We start from the raw sequence: 16,618 nt of genomic DNA, 5'->3' as shown, positions 1-16,618 counted from the left end.
GTCAGTAAAGATGGTTGGTATAAAGTTGGTGTCACAGTGATATAAATGTGGCAAGACTTATAGATTATTAATGATGGTAGCAATATGGTGTAAAGTGTATTTCCGATAAAGACGAGTGGAAGGTAAAATCATTTATTTTTATTATCCTGTCATTTAATGTAGCATATAGGAGCGTGTTCACGTATTCTTTTTAGTTACTAATAATTGAGGGGTAAGTAAATATAGCTAACAGATACATAAAAAACTATTTTTTAAATAGTTTTGTGGCAAATTTGAAATGTAAGTACTATATCTCCTAATATTAAAGAGGTGAATGATTGATGTTTACTTAAATATGAAGCAGAAGACACCTTGATTGGTCATTAATTACACCGTCATTGAAACCTGCTGTGATAAGCAGGTTAGAAAGAGGAACAGATTTTCATTCTTTGAGGATTTCATTCTTTTGTTAAGTGATCAAGTGACCAAAGAAGAAGAAAAGAAGAAAAATAATGGCACTTTCTGCTGCCAATGTGAATAAACAGAAGCTAAATGTTTTTCTTTATTTTTCATGTTGTTGAAAATGGTGCACAGCTTGAAAAAATATAAAATATTTATAATAGAGGACAAGCTAATAACAGTATATCTCACCATGCAATTTCACCTACGTAATTTCAGTTGATTAGGCATGAGGTTAGTGCTTTTGTGTGGGTAGGTGCAAGGTTGCGAATTAAAGGTTCTATAAATAAGATTTTAAACTTTAATAAAGCAGCAACACACTTTGCTATTTAAAGAGAAATAGTATTAGAATACTGGCACTAATCTGAGCTCACCACACTTTTGAAGTGAGAACAACAGAAAACAACGTTCCCGTAGTCATGTTTGTTTTTTAAGACTGGATCACAAGGAAAAATGATAACATACATTTACAAATTTAACTTTTGTTACATCGTACCTGTAAAACAATTTTCTAAATGGCCACATACTGAACGACAGTCAGTCAACCGAGCTATTATTTGTCACTGGCTGCATGTGCCACACAATAATCACCATAATCCCATCACAGCAGCCTTGGCAGCTTCTGCCCGGCTGCTGAGAAGATGCTCATCTTTGAAGAGCTGGAGTCCAATCAGAAAAGGAGATGGGTATGAGGCATCAATTCACACCCTGTTGGGCCGCTCTCCAACATGTCTTGGACTGAGGCAGTGTGAGGCAGACTGGTGGAAACACAGAGACTGAGAGTTGCTGTGATGGTGGAAGCAGCTGTAGCAGTAGATTACCTTATGGGAGAAAAGCTGATTGATACAGAAAGCTCGTTAGTTGGGAATTGCAGTGACTGTAACAAGAACAGTTTTGGGGGAGCTGTTGAGGGCACAAGTGTGTGGTGGTTTTGCGTGCAGACTTGCGCTATCATGATACAATCGATGGTTTGCTCACCCACTGGCATTCACTTATGCAAAGCACTCTTGAGGTCCCACCTCAGTATTTTAGCCTGGGCTGTTGACTGGGCCATTACAGTACTTATTTTCATCATGACTTTATGTAGTCTGAAACATCTTGCAGAGTGGGCATTTTGGCCCACCTTTCTTTATAATGTTGTTTCAGTTCATTGGAGTTTGTGGGTGTTTGTTTATGCTCAGCTCTCTTAGGTTCCTGCTACAGCATTTTAATCTGATTGCGATCTAGACTTTGACCTCATTGCAACAACTTTATTCCCTTTCTTTTACAGTCATTCTGTTGTAGACTTGCCGCTGTGCTAAGGATCATTGCTTTGCTGCATGAGCCAATTAGTACAAAGCTTTAGTGTTTGTACAGATTTCTTCACTCTAGAATATTTTGAAAATCATGACCATGAATGTCTTACCACCACTGCCACCACTGTAATTTTCAGTTGGTATGAGGCGTTTGTGCAGATATGCTATTGTGTTTTCACCAAACATGGCACTGTGAATTATGGCCACACTTCTCCACTTTGGTTTTGCTTGTCCAAAGAACATTGTTCCACAAGTCATGTGATTTGCTTAGATGTATTCTGGCATGTTCTTTTTAACTATACTGTCATGACGTTTACCATATACATGCAAAGTAAGAGAGTAAGTAAGATGCAGCTCTTGGGTTTGTTGCAATTTCTCTGATCATTCTGATCAGTTTGAACTTGTGGACTTCTTATGGAAGCAGTAAAAGTGTACTTAGTTTTTGTTTTTTATAAATTTCATTTTTAACAATTGTAAATGAAGTCAGACATAGATTTTAGGCTGTTTGTTTAATTTCCATTGCAGTGGGAAAATGTTGTTGTGGAAAATGTTTAGAGACTGTTTACCATCTTTAGATCTGTACTTGAAGAGCAGAAACAGCATTTTTCTTATTGATCAAAGTACCGTAAATTATCCACTGATTTTTGACAAGCTGTGGTATTTCAACTGGTGACAGAAAAATATACTTTTTGACTGAACAACTAGTTGGAAATGGAAAGACTTCACTAAGGGATGTTAATCTAGAATCAAGACAAACACACGAATCAGGTAATTGTTCAGTTTCTTTTAAATTTCTCCAAGTCCTTAACTTTCGAAAAACAAAATCAGTATGCTTGTCTGTGCTCCTGATCTCTTGGCCTTTTTCCTTTTCTACTTGTTCCTTTAGTGCCACCTCTTAAATATGTATTTATTTATTTCCTGCTATTCATTTTTTAAAATTAAAGGTGGTGCATCTTACTTTACATCTAAATTGCCTTCTGGTTCTGCATCGCCTTTATATCCAGGAAGACAAAGCGTGACCCCTGACATGAAAGTGCCGCAGTAAAGGATGTTACCAATTGTGTAGATTAAATTTCCAACTGTACGTCCTATGAAATCAGTTAGTGTAGTGATCATGTATTATAGTCTGAAAGCATTTATGTTGTTTTCTTCAATAACTATGAAATATGTGAGTTGTTAACCTTTTATTTATGAGAGATACACTCAAACTTTACTTCTGACACACACAGATTTCTCTCTTTAAAAATGTGCTATTGTGTTTTCCACATGGCTATTCGTACTCCTCTTCCTTTTTCCGTTTGTCAGGTCGCCCAGTTAAATAGCACTGAAGTGAATTTTCAAGCTCTTCTAGCTTGCCAATTTTATAGCCTGCAGATTCCTTTAGAGGACATCCTTGATAGAATAAAGAGAATTCTAAAGTAGACGTGAGAGTGACTTGTTTACACTCAAGCCCCACTAGTTATCCCTGAGACTGTTGACTTCATTATCTAACAACTCCTCAAGGAGGTAATGAAATAATGTGTGAATCACGATGTGTGTGTGTGTGTGTGTGTGTGTGTGTGTGTGTGTGTGTGTGTGTGTGTGTGTGTGTAAGAGAAAGAGAAGGAGATAAAAGGAAGGCCAGAGTGGACGCAAGCTTTGACTTCTCCAAATGTTTTACATGATGACAGGATGATCGATCGTATCATATAGATAGCCTGCAGCCGTAATGTGGCATTTTCTACCTAGCTGCTACTCAAACAACTGTCAAACTCAAACGGTCTCATTTATGTTTTAAACCACACAAATGCAGCAGTTTTTTTCCTGTGGCTAGACTATATTGGCATTAAGTTCTACCTTGGTATCTGGAGAGTATGATCATTCCTATTTTTAGCAAATATGCTAAGATACCGATGAGGAGGAGCTAGCTGAGCCTAGAATATTTTGTGTTCAGATCTAATATCACTGAGTCAGTCAACACAAACAGACCACCTCTATCCAGGTTCAGTGCTGGATGGATGTAATTATTCAGTCTTTATTTATATTTATTATATATCCAAACTTCCACAATACCTCCCCATAAGTAAGTCTTATCTGCTAGCATAATGTGATGTCACGTTTGGCAATGTTTACTTTTTGAACAATAATCTGCATTCAAGTTTTTAATTACTGATGAAAGAGGAAACTTTGAATTCAATTAAGGTCTTTTTTTAAAATTTTAGATTACCCAAATCGGCAAAATGGCATTATTGTATGACATATTACCCGCTCATCTCCTGTCATAAACATTTTATTGTAAAGACACATGTTTTCTTGTACAGTGAAACTCTTAATTTGCTGTCCAGAACCAGTAACAGAAAATTCCATATATAAAATACATAAATAGAATAAATGATATTTATCATTTAATTTAAAAACAATAAAAACAGCAAATAAGAAATATAAGATCTTCACAAAATATAACTATACAAATAAAAAACTCTGAGCTGCAATAAGAGATGTACTTGTTTATGTAATTAACCACACTGAGTAGACAGGAGTGACTGCACAATTATGTGTGTGCAAACATAGAAACAGACAGTCGTAGATTGAGGTAGACCAAGGTTATCAACCCCTGTCAGGTGTTTAGGAATCTAATGACAGTGAGGAAGAATGAGTTCTTTAGTATACAGGTTCTAGATTTCACACTTCTATCCCTTCGGCCTGAGGATAGAAGTATACAGCCCATGTCAGGGTAGGTAGGGTCCTTGAGGATGGGGGTATCTATCCTCTGGGGTCTGCGATGTTAGTTGCTCTGCAGAGAAGGCTGTGGAGTGCTAATGATCTTTTAAGTGTCTTTATCTTTTCCCTGTCTTCAATAGTGACATCACCTTCATCTTCTTTTTCTCTTTTGGTATTTCTTATTGGCCATGAAAGCTGATCATAGGGGAACACTTCCTACTGTCTTTTCTGTTATGCCAACTACCTCAATGTACAAACCTCCTCAAGAGTCTTAATGATTAAAGCGAGGCAGGGAGCGAGTGTCACTTGAGTGGAGTCCACTGCAACAGAGGGAGAGGAGGATTATTGCCAGGCAAAGACTGTTAAGGTAGCCTTTTCTTCAGAGCGTGGGTGAGGAATGCTTAGAAGAGAAGCGTAGAGCAATAAATTCAGAGGTGGAGTGAGTGTCAGAGAGCATGAAGAACCAAGATATCAGACCTTCTCTGTCTTTCCCAGCATTCCAAGGGGAAGCGGCGAGCAGGAAGGCAGGCAGGAAAAGTCTTATGCTATATCCTGAGTGCTGTGGAGAAGCGTTGAGCAAAGAGAGAAGTGAAGAGGCTGGCAGGGAAGTGTTCAGCAGTAGTGGGATGGCAGAGTACACCAGCGAAACCAGAAGGGTCACAGATGCAACGCAGAGGAAACTGGAGACACAAGGAATAACAAGGTATGAGCTCAACACGAAGGCCGATTTACCATCGCGGTTTAGCAGATGATCCGGTGGGGAGTGGAAGACTGAGCTGGTCTTAAATGCAGGTCTGCTCATTACGGCTGATCCATTACAGGTGAGAGGAGGCTGGAGCGGGAAGCAGAACTCCGCCCCACAGAGCGAATCCTGGCACAGGAACCAAAGTGGAAAATTACACCAAAAAACCTAACACTCAACCCAGACCGTGACAATCTTAGCATCTTTAACACAACTGCTTTAAGCTCCTCTACTGTCTTATTTTCAAAGGTGCCATCTCCAACCCGTATACCACAGCTGGCCTCAACTTTTTCTTTTACTCTTGCTTCTTTTTTTCTGCCCCAAATCACTCCCGAGATTTTTATCCATCCACTTAATGCTGACTGCACCCTCAGGGTGTGCAGAAGAGAGGTGGACTATTTTAACTCAACCACCTTCACCACTTTCGTTCCTTATATTCTGTTGTCCTCAGTCTCAATCAAACACACTCCTGCTCTCAGTACGGATCACAAAGTCATCTGCTAACATGACAGTTCACAGAGACTTTTACACGGTCTTGTCTGTCAGTCTGTCCACCAGCATGCATCGTGATTTGTCCGATGTAGCTGTGTAAACAAAGACTGGGTGATCGAATGGTATCATCGCTTATAAAAGGGTCCAATCAATACTTCTTACATCATAATGCACTTGACTATAAAATGGATAAATTGAGGAAGAATAAAAACTTCATATACTCTCCTTTTCTATCTCACACACAGGCTACTGCAACACTTTTGATCAACTCTGGTTTAAGATTCATCTGGAGTTTTAAGTGTGAAATTGTGCATTATGAAAATTATGCATAGCTCAAGGCTCAGTGTGTGATACAATTGGGAAAATTAAGTTGCCAAGTTGGGAATCTGTTTTATATACTTCAAAGAGCAGGAGGGGGTGCAGAAAGGAGAGACAGAGAGAGAAAGAGCGAGAGAGAGGAGAGCGAGCGAGCGAGGAATGGAGTGTTGTCCCTGTGTGAGTGTTTAGAAATGGACTTCTTGTCTGCAGACACTCTGGGTGCTCTGCTGACTCTGACTTCTCCCTTTTGCAAGTTAACCTCCAGCTATCCAGCTAAAAGTGAACTTGCAAGCTGATCTGAAGTGACAGCAGAAGAGGCTTGAGAGAGCGGAGGAGTTACTTCTGAGAATAGAGCTGGTGTGGGATTCAATCAGAGACTTCTCATGACAGAAGCTACTATGTTTTAAAATTTCATGAGCAATTCACATTTCTGGAAGCTGGTGAGCTAGTCTATCGTTTTTTTTTTGCCTCAATTTAATTTCTTAGTAGCCGATGTAAATATAACAGAAAGCCAGTAATATTCTTTAGCATATATCCTGAGAACTTAACACTTTCCTGAGTTTGTCCAAAGTGTTGTTCTTTTTACGCAGTACTGCAGGATAGAAAGACTTAATTATCCAAATTCTGTGATCTTTTGCAACAGCTTTTGATAGTGGTCACATCATTATCTGACAAATACTCAAAAAAACGTGCCGCCTATCACTTATAAGTAATGCAGTTTTTTATAAAAGCATATAAGTATATAAAATATAATGTCATGAAAAATAGAAATTCTAATTTTGAGTCTGATTCCAGGATTTTTTTTCAAATCAGGTATAAGTTTATAAGTTTGTTGGTCCGTGTTTTTATTTTGACATTACCATGGAGGCATTGGGTATGTAAGAAGACCAAACTTTTAAATAAATTCTTAGGCCTTATTAACAAATGATCAAATAAAAAAACAGAATCAATTAAAAAATAAATTAGGGTTCGAGTACTAATTTCATTGGAAAATACAGCTTTATAGTGATAATGCTCTAGCAGTACAGATAACTAACCATTTTGAGATTAATCATCTCCTTCGTCCACAGGCAAAAAACAAGTAAAAGTTCAGTAAATAAAATAAAATTGCAACTTATTTGGTACCAGAAGTGATCCAGTGGTGTTATCTGGGTGTTTCTGAGTGGGCTGGGATCTCTTTTCCACTTGCCAAAGGACCTGAATAAATGTATGAATTCTTTTGTAGCACGTTTTGTAACAGAAAGCTGAGCTCAGTTGTTCTTTTCGTTGATTGGATAATAGCCTCACTTCAATTACGCCACCTGGTTACCTTGCCTAGTAACCAGCTTGTGGCATTGGATTTGACACAGACCTATGTGGGTTTCTTGAGTGAGTTTAGATAGATGATGTAGTAAGTTCCCTTTGAGAGACATAATACACACTTTCTAAAAGTGGACGACAGTTTACCATAATGATAAAGAGTATTGTTCATTACGGGCTATTAAAATACATTTATAATAAAACTGCTGTCCATGTGTCTTTATATTTACTAACTATACAAATGTATTATCTATACGCCAAATAAAAAAAAGGAAATAAATAAAACAAAAATGTCTAAAATATGAATCATTTACACACCAGACGCATAAAATTTGTGCAAATATTTAGTGGGTTACAAATATTTTTTGGACACATGATGCTAGGTGCTAGACTAATTTTCTGGACAAATTTTAAAGCTCGATTTTTCAGATCTGAATAAATTGATCTGACCACTGCATTTGGCAACAACTGCACTCTAGCTCAAAGCATGCCCCGCTACTGAATATACAAATAGTATAAATAAAACTAGTTTACCTCAAGCATTGAGCTAGATGCCGTTCCAGGTCAATCAGCTCTCTCAAATTATTTTCCAGACTTGTTAAATGTGGTCCCAACTCTGCCAACGAGAGCTCAAACTGCCCCACTGACATCCTGAAATATGGATGAAACCGACCATGATTCAGCATCAACTCCCGGCTCAAACCATGATATTCACCCTGCTTGGAGCTCAAAATCTCTTTTTTTTCCTTTTCTTGTTTAGAAAAATCAGCACCAGCACCATCCAGAGAATGGATTTTTAACAAAAATGCAACACACTTGTGTATATATTATACAACAAGTACTAGCCTACTAATGCTTCTCTGTTTTTTTCACTGGAACATCCTAACTAGAGATGGCACGATACCACTTTTTTATGTCCGATACCGATACCGATATCATAAATTTGGATATCTGCCGATACCGATATGAATCCGATATAGTGTTTTTTTATCAACAAAACTGTTTTTTAAAATATCTTGCTGCATTTTGCAAGTCTGCAAGTTCATACTCAAGTTTAAAACAACAACTACACTAAAGCTATTCTGTTATACCTGTATACAAAAAAAATATTTCATAGTTCAGCAATACTGATCAATCTAATAAACTTAGACCTACACCATCCTCCCTATTCTGGTATTTTAAAGAGTACTTAGCGTAAATATTAAGCAACCTAACTAATAGGGTTCCAACTCCCAGCAACAACAAAAATAAATAAATAAAAAATAGGGAACCACCCCTCACGCTCCACCTCATGATGCTTAATCGACGTAATCAACCTTAATTTGATGCAGTGTAAAAAAAAAATGCACAGAAATCAATTATTTTTCAAGAAATATTAAATAGATTCAACATCTTTCTTCAACAAAATTGCAGACTGCACAGATGGTACCTTCCCAAAGTAAAAAGTACTATAGCTTACTAGGGTATATATATTAGACTTAACAGTTACTATATACAGTAATTGACTTCTATTCATTTTACATCAAATTAAAACTTTGGGTGTCAGATAATTATTTATTAAAAGCTCGACATTTTAAATGAGAATAAGAAAGAAAAGTATGTCTTTGTGCCCCCTTTTCCCTGTTCATGCCCTATCGCCCCCCCTGGCTAAACTTTGCTAGATCCGCCCCTGCACAGTTACCAGCCGTCAGCTACATAGAAAAAGATCCTCGAGTAGAAAGTAATATTAAATACATTCTAACAACAGCTGATCAAGCTTAAACGTGCTGCTGTTGTTCAGCCGCTGGTTTCCTCTTTCTGGTGCAAAGTGGACCAAAAACAAACAAGAGAGACAGACTCGCAACAGAAAAGCCGATCAGCTGATCATTAGCAGTTTCACGATTGAAGTAGCAGCCGGAGAGCGAGAGGCAGTCGCTCGTTAAGCTTAACGTGGGAATGCTTTACAAACATTCAGAGATGGACTTACACACTTGCTTTACTTCTCTCGGGGATAACTTTGTCGTAGATGAAATGCCAGGTTGCTAGCGAAGCTCCACATGCTATCCAGACCACCGACAGGTCCCGCATGCCACAGCTGCTCTATCACGTGATGCCTACTGCTCCGACGTGCTAACGTTCTGAGGCGAGTTACGGCGTGTTGCAAGTTTTGTGAGGTGCTTTCGTGATATTTAATGGATCGGATTACATTTTTTATTTTTCTCCGATATCCGATCCAGCAATTTAGGTCAGTATCGGACCGATACCGATACGTAATATCGGATCGGTCCATCTCTAATAACCTTGATGAGTGACTCTCAAAAATTTTTTATATAATAAGTAACTGCTCTGTTTTGGCTTCTGAAAACAATTCACATCATTAGGCAAACCTATAGTTAGCTGCTAACGGCTAGCTGTTTCCAGGTTGCAGTTTATCAGCTAATAATAATAATAATTATAATAATAATACTAATAATAATAATAAATGTTATTTAAAAAGGCGCCTTTCAAAACACTCAAGGACACTGTACACAGCAGAATACAGATAAGCAATGACAACAACAAGCATAACAATTTACAAAATTATAAAGATAAAATGTAGAGCTTTGGGTTTGTGTAATTGGTGACACACTTCCTCAAAAAAGATTTCTAGGCAACCAAGCTAAACAATGACAGTGTCATTTCTCCATTACCAATAGCAAACACAATATCCCTGTAACTTTGGTCAAAACAAGGTTTGACTGCAATTTCTATAAATAGTTAACAAAAGGTAAATTATATGACATATGAAAGAAGTTATTTGTCAGTGTTTGCAAGTTCTGCATACAGTTAGGTTCATATATATTTAGACGCTGACAAGTTTTTTGTTTTTTTTTATGTTTAAAGAAACATATCAGTAATAGTTATATAATGGACATGGACATGCTATGTAGACTCTGTAGACCTTTACTTGAGGGTATCCAAATTCAAATTTAAATTGGATAAAGGGTTTAGGAGTTGTGCATTGTTAAAGGGACCAAAGATAATTCGACAATGACTCAAAGGCTGTTGCATGGGCAGGTGTGGGCAATTCCTTTGCTATGTTGTTATTAATTAAGCAGATAAAAGGTCTGGAGTTGATTTGAGGTGTGGTGCTTACATTTAGAAAATTTTGCTGTGAACAGCCAACACGTGGTCAAAGGAGCTCCCCATACAGATAAAACAACATCCCTAACCTGCAAAAACAGAAAAAAAAAACCCATCTGAGAAATTGCTACAATATTAGGAGTATGTACAAAACTATACAAGTATATACAATAGTAGGAGTGGCAAAATCTACAGTTTGATACATCCTGTTCACTGAAAGTTCACTGGCGAACTCAGCAACGCAAAATGGCCTAGACTTCCAAGGTAGACAACAGAGGAGAAACACCTTCACAACAGCCATCCAAGTGAACAATGCTCTCCAGGAGGTAGGTGTATCAATATCCAAGTTTATCATAAAGAGAAGACTGCATGAAAGTAAATACAGAGATTTCACTGCAAAGTGCAAACCACTCATAAGCCTCAAGAATAGAAAGGCTAGATTGGACTTTGCTAAAAAAACAAAAACAAAAACACATTCTTTGGACAGACGAAACCAAGATAGACCTCTACCAGAATGGTGGCAAGTAAAAAGTATGGAGAAGGCGGGAAACAGCTCATGATCCAAAGCATTACCACATCATCTGTAAAACATGGAGTCAAATTGATAAGGCAGCATTTCATAATACAGATGGATGTTGACCTAAAATTTATAGCCAAAGCAACCCAGGAGTTTATTAAAGTGAAGAAGTGGCATACTCTTGAATGGCAGAGTCAGTCACATACGTATGCATTTCACTTATTGAAGACTAAACTTCGGACAGAAAGGCCCACAAACAAACAACAACTGAAAGCCGCTGCAGTAAAGGCCTAGCAGAGCATTAAAAAGGAGGAAACTCAGCATCTGCTGATGTCCATGATTGCAAGGCTTCAGGATGTCATTGCCAGCAAAAGGTTTTCAACAAAGTATCAGAAATGAACATTTTATTTTTAGTTATTTAATTTGTCCAATTACTTTGAGCCCCTGAAATGAAGAGATTGTGTTAAAAATGCCTTAGTTCCTCATCTTTTTGTTCATCCCACTGAATTAAAGCTGAAAGTCTGCACTTCAACTGCATCTGAGTCGTTTCACTTTAAAATTCATTGTGGTAATGTACAGAACCAAAAAAGTTGTCTCTCTCCTAATATTTATGACCCCTAACTGTATTTATTTAAAGTCCATTCTTGCGTATGTTTGGCACTTTTTTTTCCACTTGAAGTGGTGAATTCTATATGCCCTTAGTGGTTATTTTAAGTCCTTTATCCTTATGGGAAATAACTACAGAATGACACCAATATATAATGATACTCATATTCCCCACATAATCACTTTAAAGCTGAATGTGAATTTTTTATGTCTCAGCTTTTGCCTTATTTTAAGGGCCAAATAAAAGCAGAGAATTCCTAGAAACAGAACAGGCTTTTGTCATGTCCAGTGCCTGTCTTTATTCAAATGAGTCTCTTTTGAATAAAGACAGTAAGAAGATACAAAAATTTGTCAGGTCCAAGAGAAGGAGAGAACATTCATGACACATCATAAACTGCTGTTGTGAATAACAACAGGAGCACAACCGGAATGTATTATTAGAACTACAGCATAAAACTAGTAATGGTCAATTGAAGGAGTTCTCAAACTCTTTTCATCTGTGGTCCTTCGATTTTGATGCATTTTCTTGTGTCTTTGTCCTTCATTGTGCTATATATTTTTCATTTAGAATCCTATTTTCAGCAGTGGTCATATTACCCAGTGTCTGCAGGAACGCACCAGACCATCATTTGCTAGTATTGCGTGGCTGAATGGACTCCCATTTCCTGTCTTCTCCTCAGTGCGGACCTCTTTATGAAGCGAGTGACAGTGCAGATGGTCAAAGAATCACTGTGACCAGGAGCACACAAGTGATTAATTAAGGTTTGTAGAATAGTGATGTGACTATAGTTTGGGTGTGTGTGACTATTAGCTGCAAATTTATTAATACCCGTGACATGAATGACAATATGCCTCTGTTTGTGCATGTTTGCACACACTTAAGTGTTCTGTTTGTGAACAGCAGTGGTATGAACTCATTTGCTTTATAAATGAACGCCATTAGTGAAAGTAGATGGTATAGTACTTGAATGGGGGAAGACAGCAAAGCAATCATAACTGTTAGCTCGCCAAGTACTCAATATACTGTATCTAAATTAAACTCTGAATGATATCACTGAGTGCATTACAGCAGGGGTAGGCAACATGGTTTTAGGATCATTGGACAGGGAAGTAGTCCTTAACAGCCTTTCAGCGTATTGTCATATTGTCATAGGGTGTGAGAGGGAAATAGGTTTGTTTTAAACTTGAGTAAATCTAGCCTCTAACAGGAAGCTTTAGCTCATCTCAGGACTTTTTGGACCCCTTTAGGTGCATAACATCCATCTGTCCATTTTCTTCCACGTATTGTTGTCAGGATTGTGGGAGGGGCAGCTGTAGGGTATATCCTGGACAGGTTGCAGGGCATGGGCTCAGAGAGACAGTCAGCCATTCACGCTCATATTCACAAATATGGGCAATTTAGATTCACCAATTAACCTAACCCCACTAGCTGCATGTCTTTGGACTGAGGAAGGAAGCTGGAGTACCTGGAGAGAACCCAGACAGACGCAGGAAGAACATGCACACAGCAAGGGTCTGGCCAGGTGGTGGAGCTGAACAACAGTGCTAATCACCAAGCCTTGTGCTGCCCAGGTTAGTGACATAAAAACATTAACAGAAAAGCATAAAAGCATAAAAGAAAGATCCTAATGTTATCCTAATAAAAACAAGGCCATCGTCTGCGGCAGCAACAGACGTGTGTAGATCAACAATGGATAATATGGAGTGCGGGAGAGAGTATGACCGTGCAGCGTTTAAAGCGTGGACGCACTTGCATTACTTTATGTTTTATTCCGTGAAAAGTGACAAAAACATTAGCGTCCGCTGTACACTCTGCGTGGGAAGAAAACTTAAGAAAGAAAAATTAAACCTTAAATCTGAGCAAGCACCTTGCAAGCCGCCACAGGAATGAGAAACCCCCGAATCTCCCCACTGACACAAAAACACAAAACATTATTTTATTTTATATACTGGACTATGCAGAAAATAGGTTTAAATGTCAAAGACAGTTGCATATAATTAAATTTTTGCTTGATGCAATGTGCATAAAATTAAAAGGAAAACTATATATAATAAAACAATTTTTAGAAAGAGGTTTTCCATTTGATTCACTTTTATATGATGGATTATGCATAAAAAAGAATTGGGCTGAAAGGTCTATTGCTTTATAACATATTCAGGTTATGCATCATGTTTTTGAAAAGTAACTAAGTAACTAATTACTTTTGAAAATAAGTAATCAGTAAAGTAACGGGATTACTTTATTGGAGAAGTAATCACTAATTAGTAACTAATTACTTTTTTCAAGTAACTTGAGCTGTGGCAGCGTCACCGTGTACATGCAAAATGACTAACAGATAGCATACAAGATCATTTTGCTGTCAGTTCCTGGACAAACACCAGAAACCTGGAATCACATCTGAGATTTTGCAGTTGTTGACTACATGATGTCTTTCTAAGGAGTATTCCTAAATCAGTTTCCTACTTTTTATTACAATATGCTTTCAAATTCTATTCCTTAAAACTGTTCCGTGTGAATTTTTTTAAAGCTCTTGAACTGTAACATAGTGGCAACATCTGTTGTGTTGCCAACTGCTATGTGAAGGCCTCAAAAACCATGTTCTTTTTCTAAAAAAAGAAAAGATGATACTTCTGACAGATCTGTCAACACCTGTGCTTCCTGTTTATAATATGGGTTTTCAGATACTGCTGAGAAATGCATCGGAAAACCAGTTTGTATATATGTAGACAGTGCAGCCAAACAAACACACACACTTTGTTTTCATTGCTTTAATGAAGATATAAGCCAATAACTTTCCTTTTTTCCATAACGCCACTAACAACCGTAATTAGATTTTGTGCTGCACATAGTGTCAGTAAATTTTTACAGAAGAGACAAAAAGCAAGAGTTATATTGCTGAGAGGCTGGTGGTGTGCAGTCTATGTACAACCAGACTGTGGCTTTTGGTGTAGGAGAGGGGGCAGGTATTGCCGAGGCTCAAATCAAATAAGCAGGAATGTTGACTTGCATGTCAACACTGTGGCAATGCAATGTGAATCTAAAATCTCCTAACCGTTCACCATCGACAACGAGAAATGATTACACTGACAGGTCATTTTGTAATGAAATAAATTGTGTCATTCTATTTACTAATTCTTTGACTCAGAGAATCAGTCCTTGAGAACACAGATGAAAACTGACTGTTCAGAGAGGCTTTGTAAAGTGAAACTGCCAGAAAAGGAAAATGTCAAATTAAAAAAATATAGCTTGGGGATTCAATATAGACTGTGTGCTGCTTACGTTAGTAAAAAGAAGTACTCTTATACTTTTGGGTAGAAAGTTCAGAGCACCTTGGGTTTCTCTTTTTGTTTAAAATCAATCACTCCTTTCTGGTTGAGGTAACATTTATATGGCAGTTCTGCTTTTTAGAGTCTCATAGTTACAAATGTAGTCAGAGGATGCTTTCCTCTCTCTCTCTCCGTTTGGTTTCCTGGCAATAAAGCCGCAATCGATCATGCCCATACTGGCATTTTCCAACCCCTCCCTGATTTCGGACCTATACTGATCAAGTATGCTGGAGACTACACTCAACTGCTGTTCGTTTTTGTTTCTCCAGCACTTGTAACTTTCCTTTCCTTCTCTCTTTTCTTCCCACAACCTCTTTAATGCATCTTTTATTCGTTCCATTAGCCACAAGACAGCAATGGTTATTGTAAGAACAGTCCCCAGAGATCAGCTGTGAGCAGAACGCAGTGTTCTCCATTGTTTGCAAATTCAACATGCAGCACAGAAGATTACACAATTAGCTCCAAGATTTTCTCAGTAACAAAGAATATTCTGATTGCAGCTATTGGGTTGAGGAGCCTTTCCCCACAGGGTGAAGGTGTGCTCTTAGCTTAGCTTTGTAGGATCCAAAGGAAAGGGGGGAAAATGGAAAAAAGGAGATGCTAAACTTGATTGTTCTGACTGTTCTGACTGATTTATAGCTCAGGAGCTACTTTTATCTTATAATTTGCATTGATAAATGTGTAAACAGGGATATATGTATGTAAATGTATGCATTGGCATTCATGAGCATGTGTTGTTCTTTTTGTTTATGTAGTGTGACGAACACACTACAGGAGAGGGCCCAAGTGCAGGACACATGGAGGCTGTGTAAAATCTGAAATCTTATAGTTAATCAAAAACAAGCAGTGGTCATACCAGACAGAGCTAAATGCAGAGCATTCAAACAACAAAGGTCACATGAGAAAATACAAGCAAAGCAACAGAAACACAAAAACTGGGAAATAATAGCTGGAAAAGCTTGAGTAAGGAAACAAGAGTACAAGACAAACAAGAAAATGAGAGGTGGATGTATAGTATATATGCTAAGAAACTCAGTGACAGGAGCATATAACAAACCAGCAATAACAGCATTTTTAAGGATTCCTACACATGTAAGTCTACATAATGAAGGGAGGGAGGAACAAAGAGTCATTATCATCCGAGAGTCACACCTGTAATTTCTGCCGTCGCTCATATAAGATCTTATTTTCTACTTTTCCCTTGGTTGATTGACACATGCTCATCCTTTAATGCAAGATTTCACATATGATTGTGTTATGTGTTCAGTCTGTATAAGTACAAAGAGAAAAAGAAATGGTAACGATGTCAGGTTAATTCCTTGTCCCTCTAATAGGCTGATCTTTCTTGTAATAAGCCTCAGTATTGTTTACCCAATTAAAGAGAGCACACAGTGATTGAAAGCATTTCACTGTAATATCAAAGGTTGGGCTTTATAATAGGGAATGTTTCTGCATTTCATCAATAAATGATAACAGTAGGCAAGGTGTTAAATTATTTAGCATTCTTAACTTTGTGTAGTGTGGGTGCACGTTAGTACCACTTTTAATTGGGATAAAAGCAGCTCAGATGTGATGGACCCTGTTTCATTGCCTCCCCTTAGACACCTTCTATCTTTTCCTTCGTTTGCCATATATGAAAGTCTTGAGGATCATAAGGTAAAAGTTTTGGATTTTTTTCACTCTTATTGTGGACAGCCTTTAGAAAAAAAATGCAATCCACATATTTTTACTTGTGCCTATGTGGATTTTTTAAAAAGCTATCCATGTTTGGGTAATTATTAG

At 37.7% G+C, this 16,618-nt stretch overlaps 1 protein-coding gene and 1 long non-coding RNA gene across 4 annotated transcripts in view; one reads left to right on the top strand and one right to left on the bottom strand.

The window, feature by feature from the left end:
* The first annotated feature begins 1,072 nt into the window (after positions 1-1,072).
* LOC309715743 lies at positions 1,073-4,968 on the top strand. The gene is made up of 3 exons (XR_014279282.1): positions 1,073-1,124; positions 2,439-2,501; positions 4,929-4,968. It is a non-coding gene; the product is annotated as an uncharacterized lncRNA (long non-coding RNA).
* Positions 3,973-16,618, bottom strand: part of LOC309715742 (uncharacterized protein) — a 41,398-nt gene continuing 28,752 nt past the window's right edge. Inside the window, exons 1-3 of one of the 3 annotated variants that reach the window (XR_014279281.1) lie at positions 7,819-9,410; positions 4,911-5,304; positions 3,973-4,753 (exon numbers count right to left, since the gene is read on the bottom strand). Coding sequence is in view for 2 of the 3 variants with exons in the window: in XM_082549092.1 (XP_082405218.1) it covers positions 4,674-4,753; positions 4,911-5,304 (474 nt within the window). In the remaining variant the exon portion in view is untranslated. Of the gene's footprint in view, positions 5,305-7,818; positions 9,411-16,618 lie in introns of those variants that run through there. The other 2 variants (XM_082549093.1, XM_082549092.1) reach the window with 2 other exon arrangements.

Source organism: Aulonocara stuartgranti (assembly GCF_965226115.1).
Source record: "Aulonocara stuartgranti genome assembly, chromosome: 10".
NCBI lineage: Eukaryota > Metazoa > Chordata > Actinopteri > Cichliformes > Cichlidae > Aulonocara > Aulonocara stuartgranti.
This window is presented reverse-complemented; position numbering and strand designations above follow the sequence as displayed.